We start from the raw sequence: 15,294 nt of genomic DNA, 5'->3' as shown, positions 1-15,294 counted from the left end.
TGTGCAACATGGACTTAGGGCTGACTCCTGACTATATACAGTTCTTATAACCCTTATGTGATGTTACCTCCTTAATATCTAGTGAAAATTTGGGGAGGGGGAGCACACAGGGGAAGAGTTAAAAAATCTCTTATTTATTCAAGAGATAACAAAAATCTGAGATGAAGGGGAACTGGAGACCTATGGACGGTTTCCCCTGAAGCCCTTTTGTGGTACTTGTAAGAACTGGAAACTATTTCTTTTCACTAGATCAGGAAAGTTAGTACTTGCTGTTTGCTCTTTTATGGAACCATGAGGTAACTTTTGCTAAGGGTTTTTCTAGGATTATGTCTTATTTACTTTTAAGTCTCGGTTCCTAACATAGCACTTGGTATGTAACAGGTACACAAAAATGCTTCTTGAACTAAATTCCAAAAAAAATAAGTGTAATATCTTCTGCTGGTCTTAATAGAGTTGTACTGAAGAAAAGTAGTATTGATGGCCTTCCTTATGATTCCTAAGGGGGAAAAAAGGAAAGAAGATTCCCACCAGGGCAAATATCCAGGTGCTTGGCTTCATAAAAAGAGGGCCACATATGTATTTATCTATAACCTGACAGGGACATAAGGCGGAGTGACCCTCAGAACTGCCTAAAACCTTATCTTATCAGCCAGATTTTACAGTATGCTATTTTAAATCTAAAGAAACTCTGTATGTGGCTCTAAAAGAAGCGCTGAAAACAATTGCCTCAGTACCAAATTAATTCCTGTTATTATCTCCTCAGTGAAGTGAAAACAAACCAAGTCACCCCCTTTTCAATGCGTCCCAGTGTGTTATCCCAGATTACTCGCACTTGCCCACCAAAGGTTGCGTGAAAGCTGAAAAAATACCCTATTTTGGCTTCCAGGCCCTCCTCCAGCTTCTTTTCATCAGTGCAACCTCCACTCACCATCCCCAAACCCCATCTTCCTTTTCCTCTCTTCATGATTTAGCTAAAGTGTTGGCTTCCCTGTTATTTAGAACAAACAAAACCTATAGCAATAGGGTTTCAAAGACAGATGTGCTGATTTGGGATGGGAAGCAAAGGCTGCATGCCCACTCACTGCTTCTTAAAAGCTTTAATTTACAGGAAAAATAAAAAGTTGTTCAATGGGGAAGAATCATCTTTGAAAACTGATAAGAGAAGAATGCCAGACCCATTTTGAATTTGAACTTAACAACTAGGACCCTTTTTTCCCAGCAGCAAAGTGATTGCAGCTTCCTTAGAATGATTTAAGAATTCCCTGGAGGCATTTTGCCCAGGTCCCTTTGTAAGCTTTAGAATCCTCTTAACAGGGCTTATCAGAGAAGATTCCAATTTAGAGCAGCAAAAAGTTTAGTGTCTGATATCAGCTCTAGCTTTTCTTTTTCTTTCTTTCTATTTTTTTTTTTTTTCAAAAGGAGATATGATGTTTTACAGTGTTAACAGTTTTGAAAGGTCCTACATTTCCAGTGAACACAGTGCTTCTGTGAAAAGGGCCCTGAGAAGCATTATTCAGTCGAAAATGCATCAAAGGGATGTGAGTTAAAAAGAGAAAAGTTTGCCGTTGTGGATGGAGATTGGAGGCAGCGTGTGCTGACAGGTGCAATTATAGCCAAATAATTGAATCTTTTAAGAGAGATCTGGTGAGATAAGGCAGTAGTTGTGGACTCACATCGGAAACCTGTTCATAATTAGATATTCAGGGTTCCAGCTGTGGATGAAACACCAGCATAGGGATTGTGAACTACTTTACAGGCAGGGCATAATAACTATTGCACTTTGTGAAGCGGTGTGAGACAGCATGACTTCAGTCCCACGGAAATTAATTGATACAAAGTTTGGAGAGGAGGCTCAGGCTTCTCCTGCAGATTCCCAACAGTCTGGAATCTCTTTCAGCCCCTGAAAGCTAGTCAACCCAGCTTCCAAGTCCTTTGGTCTCAAAGAAACTAAAATAAATGTCAACTTTTCAAAGTTAATTAATTGCTTTAATTAGCAACATTAAACATCTTTCTTGGTTGTCTGAAGAGTTTCCAGGCACTTCAGTTTCCTTTGTCTATACCACGTGTATTAGCCAAAGACACTGGGATGAGAACAACCCAGTGTTTATTTCTGAGAATGTTCCACCAAAGTCATAAACGATAATAACGTTATTTATGGTCTTGAAATATAGGTGCTTGAGCCTTGACTCAGTGAGAAGTGGGGTTCCTGTAGGAACTGCATCTCTACTTGCTCAGAGATCTGGACAGCAGTTCCTTCTTAGGGTCTCTACGTGGAGACAGAGCAGTGAAGAAGGTACAAACTAGCGCAATCATTTCTACTTAGAACAGGGCAAAGGCATCCCGAGCATATTCCATTAGTAATTCTGTTAGACTTCTTGCTTCAGGCTTTCATTCTTAATGAAACAATACAACTTATTCTGCCGTGTTGTATGATTTTTTTCTTTCAAATTTATAATTTCTCTTCTACGTATGGTTGGATTACCTTGTAATGCTATTAAAGGTTCTTAAGTTGGCTGTGGGTTATAGGTTTCTGATAATTACACCTTAACTTAAATTTCAGGTGATAGCTCCTTTTCTACCACAAAGAATTGACTCAGAGTCTTTGGATCTCTCGTATTTTCCTCCTTCTTTCCTTTTTAACTGCCAACTTTTCGCTTTCCCTTCTACCTATAAGCCTTTGGACTCCATTGGTACTTAGGCAGGTAGAAGACTGTCTTCTTCAAGTATTTAACAAGCTCAACAGTAAACCCAGTTTTGCAACAAGAATCCACCACTGTAACCATGACCTATCCCATTCTCACACTGGCAAGCACCCAGCACTGTGCCTGGCCCATCGGAAGCATTCAATACCTGTTGGCCACAATAGTTGTTCTTTTAGCTACTGTTTAATTTATTTATTCATACCATGAGCTAATACTCACCATCTTTAGTATTTCCCTGGAGGTTGACATCTGGTCGAATTTTGAAATTATTGTTGTCATATTTTCTGCCTGGTTCAGTAGGGGTGTTTTCGTACTTACATCATAAGCTACAATGGGGGTACTCAGATTTATCCATGGTGGGCCTCTCAATTCCAATACTGGTGCAGACTGCATGACCTTTAAAAAACTGATCACAGGAGTGAGTCTACAGGGTCCACACTCAGCATAGACGAATGCTGAATCAAACACCTTTAACTGATCTCTGAGTCAAGTGCACGTGGAGGAGTAACTTGCTACCTAGTGAGCTTTTCTTACCACCTTTTGTTGTTCCTCAGTATGTATGTATGTTTGTATGATGTAATTTTAGTGGCATTAAATTTGGGCAGCTCAAAATTACATAATCACATTTAGCTTTAGTTTTAAGTACTAGCTGCTTGAAACCTGTTCAGGGTGTTCCGAGCATCGTCTGTTACGACAGAGGGTCTCCACCCTGCCTGTGTCTTATACCTGCTCAGGCCTGTCCCAGAGAGTCTGACTGCATTGCTCTTATGTAGTGCCCAGTCATTGTTTTTTTGTGTTTTTTTGTTTTTTGCGGTACGTGGGCCTCTCACTGTTGTGGCCTCTCCCGTTGCGGAGCACAGGCTCCGGACGCGCAGGCTCAGCGGCCATGGCTCACGGGCCCAGCCGCTCTGTGGCACACGGGATCCCCCCAGACTGGGGCACGAACCCACGTCCCCCGCGTCTGCAGGCGGACCCCCAACCACTGCGCCACCAGGGAAGCCCCATTGGTATTTTTTAAATGGCTCCTCGGGTAATCTGGAGGGTTGAGGACTGAGTGGCAGGAAAAGAGACTTAGGACACACTGGCTACATTTTTACCTGTGCTAACCAGCTTGGTTAAACGTTCTCCACAACTGAAGCTGTGCCCCGCCCAGCCCTTCTCGTTTACTCCACCTTGTAAGTTGATAGAACAGAAGGAGCACAGCTTTGAGTCAGAGGAATTTGATTTAAAATCTTGTCTCTGTCTCTAATTAACAGTGTGTCCTTGGGAAAAAAATGCTAAAATTTACTGAATGTTAGTTTCCCCATTTATCAAATGGGAATAATAAGACTTCTTTGTAAGTGAAGATGAAATTCCTAATGGGATATGAAAACATTTAGCCCAGTACCCAGCACATAATAGGAGCTCAGTATATGTTAGCTTTCTTTTCTAATAAATTTATTTATTTATTTATTTTTGGCTGCATTGGGTCTTCGTTGCTGTGCACGGGTTTTCTCTAGTTGCAGCGAGCGGTGGCTTCTCTTGTTGCAGAGCACGGGCTCTATGCACGCAGGCTTCAGTAGCCGTGGCTCGAAGGCTCTAGAGTGCAGGCTCAGTAGTTGTGGCGCACGGGCTTAGTTGCTCCGTGGCACATGGGATCTTCTTGGACCAGGGCTTGAACCCATGTCCCCTGCATTGGCAGGCGGATTCTTAACCACTGCACCACCAGGGAAGGCACTATGTTAGCTTTCTTTTTTTCCTCCTTCTGTCTTTAGTTTCTTCATAGGTAAAATGAGGGGCTCTGATAACATTTAAATTCTCCTTATGCCCTAAAATCCAATGAGTCTGATTCACCACCTTAAGGAGTGTGACTGGAGAGTAACCACCACATATGCTTTTCCACAAATTCAATTTCTGTACAAAAAGGAGGCTGTTGGCACACAGTTGATAGAGAATGAATTTTGAGTTTCTTTCAGTATCATGTCCATGTATTCATTTGGCTGCTTTTTCAACCTGATGTGCCTGGGAAGTGGCTGGCCAGGGTTGGGCATGTGGTTTGAGCTGTGGGGACAGAACTTTTTGACCAAGTAATGCCATATGTCTTATGTTGGCACCCATCGTCTGCCCTTGACCACCATTCACTTGCTTCAGCCTCATGACCATCCAACTTACTTTATCCTTGTGATATTGGTGGTAGTACCTGGCATTTATGTTATAGCATCTATTTGAAGTGATACACTTACGAGGAGCCCAGGTGAAATTAGGAAACATCTTTCAGTTACTACCTGGCTCATTAGTTTTTGTCAAGAAAATAAAATATTGTTGCCTTTTGATTCACTTCCAGTCATATATTCCAGGATAGCTTGGTATCAGGAAACGGTTTGTGATTCATGGCAGTGACTCAAGAAGGCATCCACCTTGCTTCATTGTGACACATACCTGCCTTTGCCTGGTCTCTGGCTCCAAGTGGAAGCACAGGCAAATGAGAGAGGATGTAAGCTTCTATTATTACCTAGTTCAGGCTAGTCAACTAGTGGGAGCGTCTTCCAGTGGGAAGGCTCAGAAGAGTTGCTTGTGTTATAGACAGATAAATGGTCCATGGGAAAAGACATCTGTTGATGACAATAGGATCTTCTGCTGTGTCCCAGTGCCCTGCAAAGTGTAACATGGGATGCAGTGTAACTTAAGGGTTGAGAACAAGAGTTTAGAAATCATGATAAGCTGGATTCAAGTTTTGGCCTTATCACTATCTGTAGCAAGAATTGGCAAACTTTTTAAGTAAAGGTCCAGCTAGTAAATGTTTTAGACTTTGTGGGCCATATGGTCTCAGTCACAACTACTCAACTCTGCCGTTTTAGGCAAAAGGAGCCATAGACAATACATTAATGAATGGGCATGGCTGTGTTCCAATAAAACTTTCTTTACAGAAACAGGCAGTAGGCCAGATTTGACCTGCAGCTGTAGTTTGCACACCCCTGATCTATAGAATATTGCACCGATAAGTTACTTTAATTCAAGTTTCTCTTGAGTATTCAAAGAGACATTGCATGTAATAAAACACTTAACACGGGCTTCCCTGGTGGTGCAGTGGTTGAGGGTCCGCCTGCCGATGCAGAGGGACGCGGGTTCGTGCCCCGGTCCGGGAGGATCCCACGTGCCGCGGAGCGGCTGGGCCCGTGAGCCATGGCCGCTGGGCCTGCGTGTCCGGAGCCTGTGCTCCACAACGTGGGAGGCCACAACAGTGAGAGGGCCGCGTACCGCATGAAAAAACAAAAAACAAAACAAAACAAAAAAAAACACTTAACACATGCTTGGCATATGATACGCTCTTGAAAATAGTAGTCACTATTATTTTGTTAACATATCGTATATCATATAATTTAAGATGCCATGGTTGTAAGATGTATCTGGATTTCAGAGTTGATAAAAAATCTTAGGATTGGTGAAATTTGGTAACATTAATTACAGTAGCAACGTTATAATTAGAATTTTAGGACTTGTTCTGCCAGTGATAGCTTAACTTGTCTAACATTTCTCTGTGATGTTTTTCTTTTCAGAGACACATGTCACGAACTCCTGGGACATGTCCCTCTACTTGCGGATCCTAAGTTTGCTCAGTTTTCACAAGAAATAGGCCTGGCATCTCTGGGAGCATCAGATGAAGACGTTCAGAAACTAGCCACAGTGAGTTCATTTTCAACCTAAAAACCCATTCTGTTTATGTCCATTCGTAAGGTAAAGAAAGTTTTAGAGTTACTGACTATGAGTGATAAGGCAAACACTCTGGAGAGGGCATGGCGTCTTTACTTTTCCCCATGTGTGTTCCTTTGAAGCGCAATGTGTTCTTGGCCTATTAACTGTCAAAATCTTTGTATTTTATCCTTCTCATTCAGGGATTGGCTAGATTGTAAATATTTGAGGCTTGCAGGTCATGAGGTCTCTGTCATAACTACTTAGCTCAGCCAGTGTGGTGTAAAAGCAGCCACAGACAGTACATAAATGAATAAGTGTGGCTGTGTTCTGATAAAACTTTATTTATAAAAGCTGGCGGTGGGCCAGATTTGGCCTGTGTGCTGCAATTTACCAACTCTTGTTCTAGTTCAATGTTTATTTCCTAGAAACATTTGTAATAATGAAAATTATGCATTTATGGTAAAGTAGAGGTTGTACTCGGGATTATTTCTCATAAGTCAGTATGGGTTTGGTCAGACACAATTTGAGCCAGCAATAAGCAGCTCATGCTAAACAATTATTACAAGTGCAAAACCAGAAAAAGAGTTAATAGATACTATGGTCTCAGCAAGGTTCTTCTCAAAACGATCAGTATGAGAGGAAAGGTGTAATGTTGGCGGCTACCTTTAAGCTGCTGAAGAGCCAGCTCTAGCAAGCTCATATGCCACATCCTAGCCCCATTTCAAGGAGCCCCGAGTAAGAAAGAGCAGGTTTAGCACTCACTTACCTACAGGGTCCAGTCTGTTAGCCTCAGTGAGCAAAGGTACTGGAGGAAGAAAATATAGGATCCTAAATTGCGTGTATTTGACACAGACACACATTGATGGCGTATTAGGCATGTAGAAATATTCTTCACTCCCACCAAGAAACAAGTGTTCTCCTAGATTTCTTAAGATGCAAAGCCCTTTCAGTATACCTTTTGTTTCCTAATTTTGATAGAGATACAGGAACTGAGAAATATTTTTCTACTAAGAGAGAAATAGCAGTGCAAAAACCATGCTGTTGGCGTCAGTGTGGGGATGAGCAGGGTTGTGTGGGGACTGCGGTGAACTCAGGAGAGCATGCCTTTCCTACAGCAGGAGCCTGCCAGATGGGAATGTGGGCCTTTGTGTGGCTGGATCTCCAAAATTTTGAGAGAGGCTGGAAATCTAGATTTCTAAGCGAAATTTAATGATTTAAAAATGTTGGCTCTTGGGCTTCCCTGGTGGCGCAGTGGTTGAGGGTCCACCTGCCGATGCAGGGGACACGGGTTTGTGCCCTGGTCCGGGAGGATCCCACGTGCCGCGGAACAACTAGGCCCGTGAGCCATGGCCACTGAGCCTGCGCGTCCGGAGCCTGTGCTCTGCAGCGGGAGAGGCCGCAGCGGTGAGAGGCCCACATACTGCAAAAGAAAAAAAAAAAAAATGTTGGCTCTTAAAAAGAAATCTATCATTACAAGCTGAGGAAAATATATTTGTAGACTGAATTAGGAGCTAGGCTTCCAATTTGTAACCTGTACTCTAGGGATTGTATCTCACGTATATTGGCTATTACTGCGTAACAAGTAATTCCAAAATTTAGTGGCTTAAAACAATAAACATTTATTATCTCATAGTTTCTGTGTTCGGAGATTTGGGAGTAGCTTAGCTGAGTCGTTTTGGCTTAGGGACTTTCCTGTGGTTGGTGTTAAGATGTGGGCTGAGCCCGTAGATGTCTTCAGGTTCGGGAAAGTTCTCCCAAGATGGCTCAGTCATGTGGCTGTTGGCAACAGGCTTCCTTCAGAAGAGAGAGAGAGACAGAGAGAAAGAAAGAGAAGGGAAGAGACAGACAGACAGAGATAGTTATTGAGGGAGGAAGTTGTAATGCCTTTTGTGGCTTGATCATATGCTGATCACATCAGCCACATTTTATTCATTAGAAGGGACTCACTTCAGCCCATACTGTGGGGGAGGAGAATTCGTCTCCACTGTTTGGAGAAAAAGGAGCATCAAAATATTTGTAGATGTATTTTAAAACCACCGCAGCATAAGTCCTGTTATTTAATTCTCAAACCTAAGCTCCGGCTTTAGGCTCCACATTTTGGAACTTTTCTGTGCCTTTCAAATTTCTCTTGAAATGTTCTGGTTTCAGCCTTTGATCCCTACAGTTTATACTCTTGATCAGAGATGAATGTTTTGCTTACTAGTCTTATTCTGAACAGCTACAAACTGGGATTCAACCCTGCCAGGCTGTGTGTGTGTGTGTGTGTGGTGTGTGTGTGTGTGTGTGTGTGTGCGCGTGCGCGCGTGCGTGAGTGCGTGCGTGAGTGCATGTGCGCGTGCGCGTGCGTGTGTGCGTGCGCGCGTGCGTGAGTGCATGTGCGCGTGCGCGTGCGCGTGCGTGCGCGTGCGTGCGCGCGCACGCGCCCATGTGTCCAAAGAGAGGAGGAGAAGGAATGAGGTAGGACTTCATGGATGTGAATGTAGGTTGATCCTAGTGAGTGACCTAATTTCTTTCTTAAAAGTAGTGGCAAGAAAGCAGTTTTATTGTCCCTTTCACTAAATGATGATTGATTAATTGCATCATTCAAGCTAACATTTACAAAGAATACGACAGGGTCCTCACTTTTCAGAAATTCATAGTCTATATAGATAAAACTAAGATTTGTCAGAGGAGAGAAACTTTGTGCTGAGTCTTGAAAGATGAGAAAAAGCCAGCCAAGTGGTGAAGGAGGAAAGGAAGAGTAGAGGGACAGTTTCATTTAGAATAAGAAATCTTTCTGGTTTGAGGGCTACACAGGGAATGCCAGTTCACCAGTTTAGAGGGCAATGCTGAAGCCAAGGATTGCCTTTTGTGTTCATTTTCTATCATTACGATGAACAAATTACTCCTGACTTAAAACAGTATAAATCTGTTATCTTACAGTTTCATAAAGTTACAAGTCTGACACACTTCTCACTGGGCTAAGATTAAGGTGTCACCAGGGCTGTGTTCCTCTCTGGAAGCTCTGGGGGAGAATCTATTTCCTTGCTTTTTCCAGCTGCTAAAGGCTTCCTGCATTCCTTGGCTTGTGGCCCCCTTCCTCCATGTTCAGAACAGTAATGTTGCATCTCTCTGACCTTCCTACCGTTGTCACATCTGTCTCTCTCTCTCACTGACCATTGCTTTCTTTTTTTTTTTTCGGTACGCGGGCCTCTCACTATTGTGGCCTCTCCCGTTGCGGAGCACAGGCTCCGGACACGCAGGCTCAGCGGCCATGGCTCACGGGCTCAGCCACTCTGCGGCATGTGGGATCTTCCCGGACCGGGGCACGAACCCGTGTCCCCTGCATCGGCAGGCGGACTCTCAACCACTGCGCCACCAGGGAAGCCCCTGACCGTTGCTTTTAAGGACTGATGTGGGGTCTACCTGGATAATTCAAAGGTATCCATTCAAAGTCCATGTCTGCAAAGGTGACATATTCACAAGTTCTGGAGATTAAGACATGGATATCTTTGGGGAGCCATTATTGTTTCTATTTTTACACTTGCAAGATAAAACTAATAATTGAACCTTGAAACCTGTTTTACTAGGGCCAGTGAATTTGGAGGATGAGTAAGTTTTCTTTTGGAATTTATATTCTTTAGTATGGTTCTAACACCCTTGGCCATGGATTGCCCTAGCCCCAGTAGCCAAAAACACTTCCATCTATTAGAGATCATGAGATCATTAATCATGTTTCTCTCACTTTCTTTTGTCCTCTTTTTCAATTGTTCTTTGCCTAGAATGTACCTGCTTTTCTGTAGAAGCCAGTTCAAGTCAACAGATATTCTTTAAGTGGCTGAAGAATCCTAGGTACCATGAGGTAGGAATAGGGGAAAGACAAAGAAGTTGTACTTACTTCAAAGAACTTACGATCTAGTACACAAAAATACAGAAAACCCAGAGTCAGTGTTAACTTTTAGTTACGTACATAAGCAGATATGTAGGAGAAGTGGATTTAAGGTCAGTCTTCTAAGTGTGTGTGAATTCTGAGTTCATTGTTGGAGACTGGGGCTCAGAATTGGGCAGGGACCAGCAGAGAGGTTCTTCTCTGTATAGAAATAATTGGTGACAGGTTAGGGAGGATCAAGGGTCTCCCAAGGGAGCCAACATGTCTGGAACCTCATAGTGGCTTTGACTTTTTAAGTCTTTTGAAAGTTTATACCAAAGAGAGTATAAACTTTCAAAAGACTGAAAAGATTTTGAGTCTCTTCTAAATGCAGTGGAGAAGTTCGGGCTGGGGGTGGTGCCTCACCAAGGTCTTGCCTGATCTGCTCATTTCTCTTTTCCTGATGTTGCATGTTGCCCCTACCTCAGCTCTCTTTGATTTTCTGTCTCTCACAAGCCTTGCAGGTCCAATATTTTCCAGTGTTATAGACTGCCCACTTACTTGGAAAAGCGTTTTGCAGACCAAAGAGAAATTTGGAAAGCTTTTGCCATGTGATGGGGAGAATATGGAGGAAGATGGGCTCAGTGTGAGGAGGCTAGGGAGGTTTTTCTCTGAAATGATACTGTAACTGCCATTGACTTCTAGAACCACGTCCCAGTCCTCAGTTAAAAACAAAGTGAACAGAAAACTGCTGGAAGTTGGTTTTAAAAGAAAACACAGATTCCAGCCAGGCAGTTTCACAGTAAACCCAGCAATAAATAACCTACTGGATGGCATGAATATTAAGGACTGTCAAGCCATATACTGAAGCTAGAAGACCAATTTAAGGACCCCATTGCAAGGACTAAGAGATTAAGAAATAAGCCCTCACTGGGAGGGGTAAATAGTCCAATGGTAGGGGAAGCGTGGTGGTTAGCGAGGCCTCTTGGCTGTCCAGATGAGAAGTGGAGGTATTATTAGCTGATTTCCTCCAAGTTGTGTTCATTAAGTCCCCCGAAAAAGTACTTGAATAAAATGAGAGATGAGATGCACCAAAGGAGAAAAATCCATAGAGAGGACAAATGGAAAACCACAGAAATCACTATTTATGCAGAACAGTGAGACAGCCCCTATTATTCTTTTACTCTAGGTGAGATTTATATTATTAATGACTCTGTATAGTGCCTGCTTTTCCTTGTTTAGTGAATTTAAGCACTTATGAAAAAGAGAGTCATGCCTGGTGAAAGTAGACACTTAATAGCTTTCTGTGATGTGCTGTCAACCAATCCATCTAAGGCAGAAAACAGCCTCCCCCAAACATAATGGGCGCCGCCAAACTCTTGTTTTGTTCAAAGCTGCTTCTGAACTTCTGGGTCTGATTTCAGAGGGACTAGGTGATTGCCTATACCTACTGCCTCTTCTTGCTATATTTCTGCATGATATTTATTTTGACATTTTAATAATGCTCATTTTTGAGAATGAAGCTATCTCTGCTGTTTTATGTGGGCATGGTGCCTACTCCCTGAGAACCGTTTAAATGAAACTCTTTTTTATCTGAAGAAATTGATGATGATGCTTGGTCCGTATGTGAAATGCGTTGTTATACGTGTAAATAATTTGCCCTCTCGTGGATAATGACTAAGGCCGCTGGATTTGGCAGCTGCACCCTTTTCATACTCATCATAGCTGTCCAGGGTCTGTGCATGATAGATATGCAAAAAGATGCCCCAAAAGCGTTGCACAGAGCGTGCTGTAATTTTCAGACCAGCCGTTTCCCACTGTAGTACTGGCTTACATGGATTTAATAGATTAGTGTCTTCTTTAAGGACGGTAATCGTAAGTGCCTTCAGGGGCCAGACAAGTAGCCAATATGTGTGAAATAGCCTGATAGAAGATAACAAGGAGTACTGGAGCCTGTGGAGAACTAGAGAATACACATTACATTACACCTAAAGGCCTTCAAATCCAAAAGTGAAAATAAAATATTCTTTGGCTGCAAATCATGTTTGCAAGCTGAACCAGAACTCTAGGCTCTCAGTTGCCAGCCCTTGTATTTAAAGTTAGATTATACATTATACTATACCATGCTGAGTGACCAGCCCGTGCTAGATTCATCTTTATATCATATTGGAGGTTCTCCTGGACAACTGACTATTTTTCCCAAGAAAGGACGGCTATTACCATCTTCATTAGAAATAAGTATCTTATTGCTATTGAGAGGTGACTGGTTTTGAATTACAACTTTAAACAGTCACAAGCATGACTGTCATACATGTATGCTGAGCATGTGTCAGAGATTTATTTAACTCAGTCATGAGGGAAAAGCAAGATGGTAAATGTAGCTCCAAGAAGAATTTGAGAGACAGACCCTCTAGTCACTGGAAGAAAGAATCCTGGAACAAGGTGCAAAATGTTTTATGTTCCACAGGGCAAAGAACTGTAACCTTGAAGTTATCTTTTCTACCAGGCAGAAATCATTTGCATGTCTAGTGGACAAAAATAACTTGCAATTTATCAGTCTTCATAAGATTAACAGCATCTGGGCCTCAATCAATATAAATAGGAAGTCAGACAAAGGGTATATTCCCTAGACCAGTGTTTTTCAAACGGTAATGTGTATAAAATAACCTAGGGATCTTGTTACGAGTCAGATTCTGGCCAAGTAGGTCTGGAATGGGGCCTGAGATCTGGCATTTCTGATAAGATCCCAGGTAAAGCTGATGCTCCTCGTTCAAGAGAAGCGGGTGACTGTTACAGGTGCACCTGTTAGACAATGCTTGAGTATGTCTTTCAAAAGGCATACGGGGCTTCCCTGGTGGCGCAGTGGTTGAGAGTCCGCCTGCCAATGCAAGGGACATGGGTTCATGCCCCGGTCCGGGAAGATCCCGGAGATTGTTTGAATCTCTAGCCCAAGAAATTACATTTTGTTAAAAATGCATGAAAGATGTGACTGGGCACTGGTGACCAATTTCTTTAAATGACCAAAAAAAAAAAAAAAAAAAAAAAAAAAAAAAAAGGCATGTGGTAAGCTTTTAGCTTTATTTCCATATTCAATACTTTTGCTAAAAACTAAGCTACTAGGGTATTGCCAGATAAATATTGTGTGGTGTGACATGAGTTTATTTAGGACTTATTCTGGGCCTGAAAATGGACCCTCGTATCTCTGAGTGCCATGTCACTGCTTCCATTTTGTGTGTCTGCTCTCACACTCTCCTGCCACCTGCTATTTTGCCATATGACTTATATCATTCAATTTTACAGGAATGCACAAACAGAAACTTGCTGATCAGGTAAATTTAGGAGCTAGTCCTAGAAAATTATTGATTTCTCTTTCCCCAAATGTTAGGAAATGTAAAGGGACGCCTTTCACCAAACACTGTGTGCCATCGTATGATGCAGATGGCTTCAATTCAGTCTATTCACTTGTCACATCATAAAGGCATTTGAAACAGACAAAGCTGTGCATCATTTGTTGGAGAAAGCAATCAGTAGGAATACACCACAGATGTTTCCCAAGCAGAATAAATCGGCCTCTGGCCCATTTGGAATTTTCCCTCTACAGAGAGTTTTAGGTTATCCATTCAGTTCTGTCAATCCCAAAACATGTTTACCTTCACTTCCTGATGAAGGGCTTCTGTTACTGGGTCTTGGTAAAGCTGATGAGCAAAGCGTCTTGGCCAAGGGTAACGAAGGAGTAACCAGAATGTGTTACCAGAAAATTAGTTTCATGAAATGTTACAGTGAGTTTTATGCCAGAAGGGATCAATGGGCAAATATATTTGGGAAAAACTGGGTTAAGTGAAGTAAACAGCTTTGTTTTCAAAGTATAGGATTTTCAGGCCCTTTAATAAGATAATGTGCAGAGCGAATCGTATAAGTGATAAAAATTTTATTTTTACAAACTGACCATGTTCTCTCCATTTTAAGATGCCATTAAATTAATTTAATAGTTTTTTTTTATTGTTGTTTTTTTTTTTTTTGCTGTACGTGGGCCTCTGTTGTGGCCTTTCCCGTTTCGGAGCACAGGCTCCGGACGTGCAGTCTCAGCAGCCATGGCTCATGGGCCCAGCAGCTCCGCGGCATGTGGGATCTTCCCGGACGGGGGCACGAACCCATGTCCCCTGCATCGGCAGGCGGACCCTCAACCACTTCGCCACCAGGGAAGCCCTAATAGTTTTTTTTAAAGGGGAAAAAGATTCAACTAGCAAAATTTTTTGACATTGTTAGTGAGAAGCTCCATTTTAGAAATGTTAAAATGTGAACTTGAAAATTAAGAAAGTACATTATATGGTCGCCGAAGTCTCTTTTTATGGAATGCATATTAACATCCCAAGCTATTAATATTCCGAGGAGCACAGTTTAAGAGATATGAGTCTAGAATGTTTTTTACAAGGGTGAAATTCGCTGTGAGCAGAGACCTGATCACCAGCTAATTTTTTTGTAGGAAAGGGCTGTCAAAAAATTAGTAATATAGGGTTCTGTTTGTACTTTATCAAAGCAAATAATTTATTAGTTCCAAGTAAAAAGTTTGCATTGTTTGGGGTTTTGATGGCCATGAATCAAGTGTGTTTGAATTTCCAGGTATAACCAGGAATTTTTTCATGCTGAGAGCAGTAATGAAATATACAGTCAGCCTTAAACTAACAATTGACTATAATTCACATTAGAAGTATAATTGTAAAGGTAACCTTAGTTTATGAATTCCTAATTATTGTTTTCCTGTCTGTGGAGGACCTTAGCTTGTTTCCCGGTCTCTCATGACCTTGCCTACCTGGCTGGGGGTGGGGAACTTTCGGCTTTTAAAAGACTTATGCCCAGCTCTACTTCTTTCTGAAGATGGACGACAGTAAAAATGACCATTTTAGGGCTTCCCTGGTGGCGCAGTGGTTGAGAGTCCGACTGCCGATGCAGAGGACACGGGTTCGTCCGGGAAGATCCCACGTGCCGCGGAGCGGCTGGGCCCGTGAGCCATGGCCGCTGAGCCTGCGCGTCCGGAGCCTGTGCTCCGCAACGGGAGAGGCCATAACAGTGAGA

General features: G+C 42.4%; 1 protein-coding gene across 1 annotated transcript in view; it reads left to right on the top strand.

Moving 5' to 3' along the window:
* TPH2 (tryptophan hydroxylase 2) overlaps positions 1-15,294 on the top strand; it is an 89,557-nt gene that overhangs the window by 44,288 nt on the left and 29,975 nt on the right. The window contains exon 8 of the mRNA XM_007448770.1: positions 6,239-6,365. Coding sequence (XP_007448832.1) covers positions 6,239-6,365 — 127 coding nt within the window. The remainder of the gene's footprint in view (positions 1-6,238; positions 6,366-15,294) is intronic.

This window comes from Lipotes vexillifer, unplaced genomic scaffold (assembly GCF_000442215.2).
Source record: "Lipotes vexillifer unplaced genomic scaffold, Lipotes_vexillifer_v1.1 scaffold329, whole genome shotgun sequence".
NCBI classification, from domain to species: Eukaryota; Metazoa; Chordata; class Mammalia; order Artiodactyla; family Lipotidae; genus Lipotes; species Lipotes vexillifer.
Note: the sequence above shows the minus strand (reverse complement) of the source record. Positions and strands in the feature narration are given on the sequence as shown.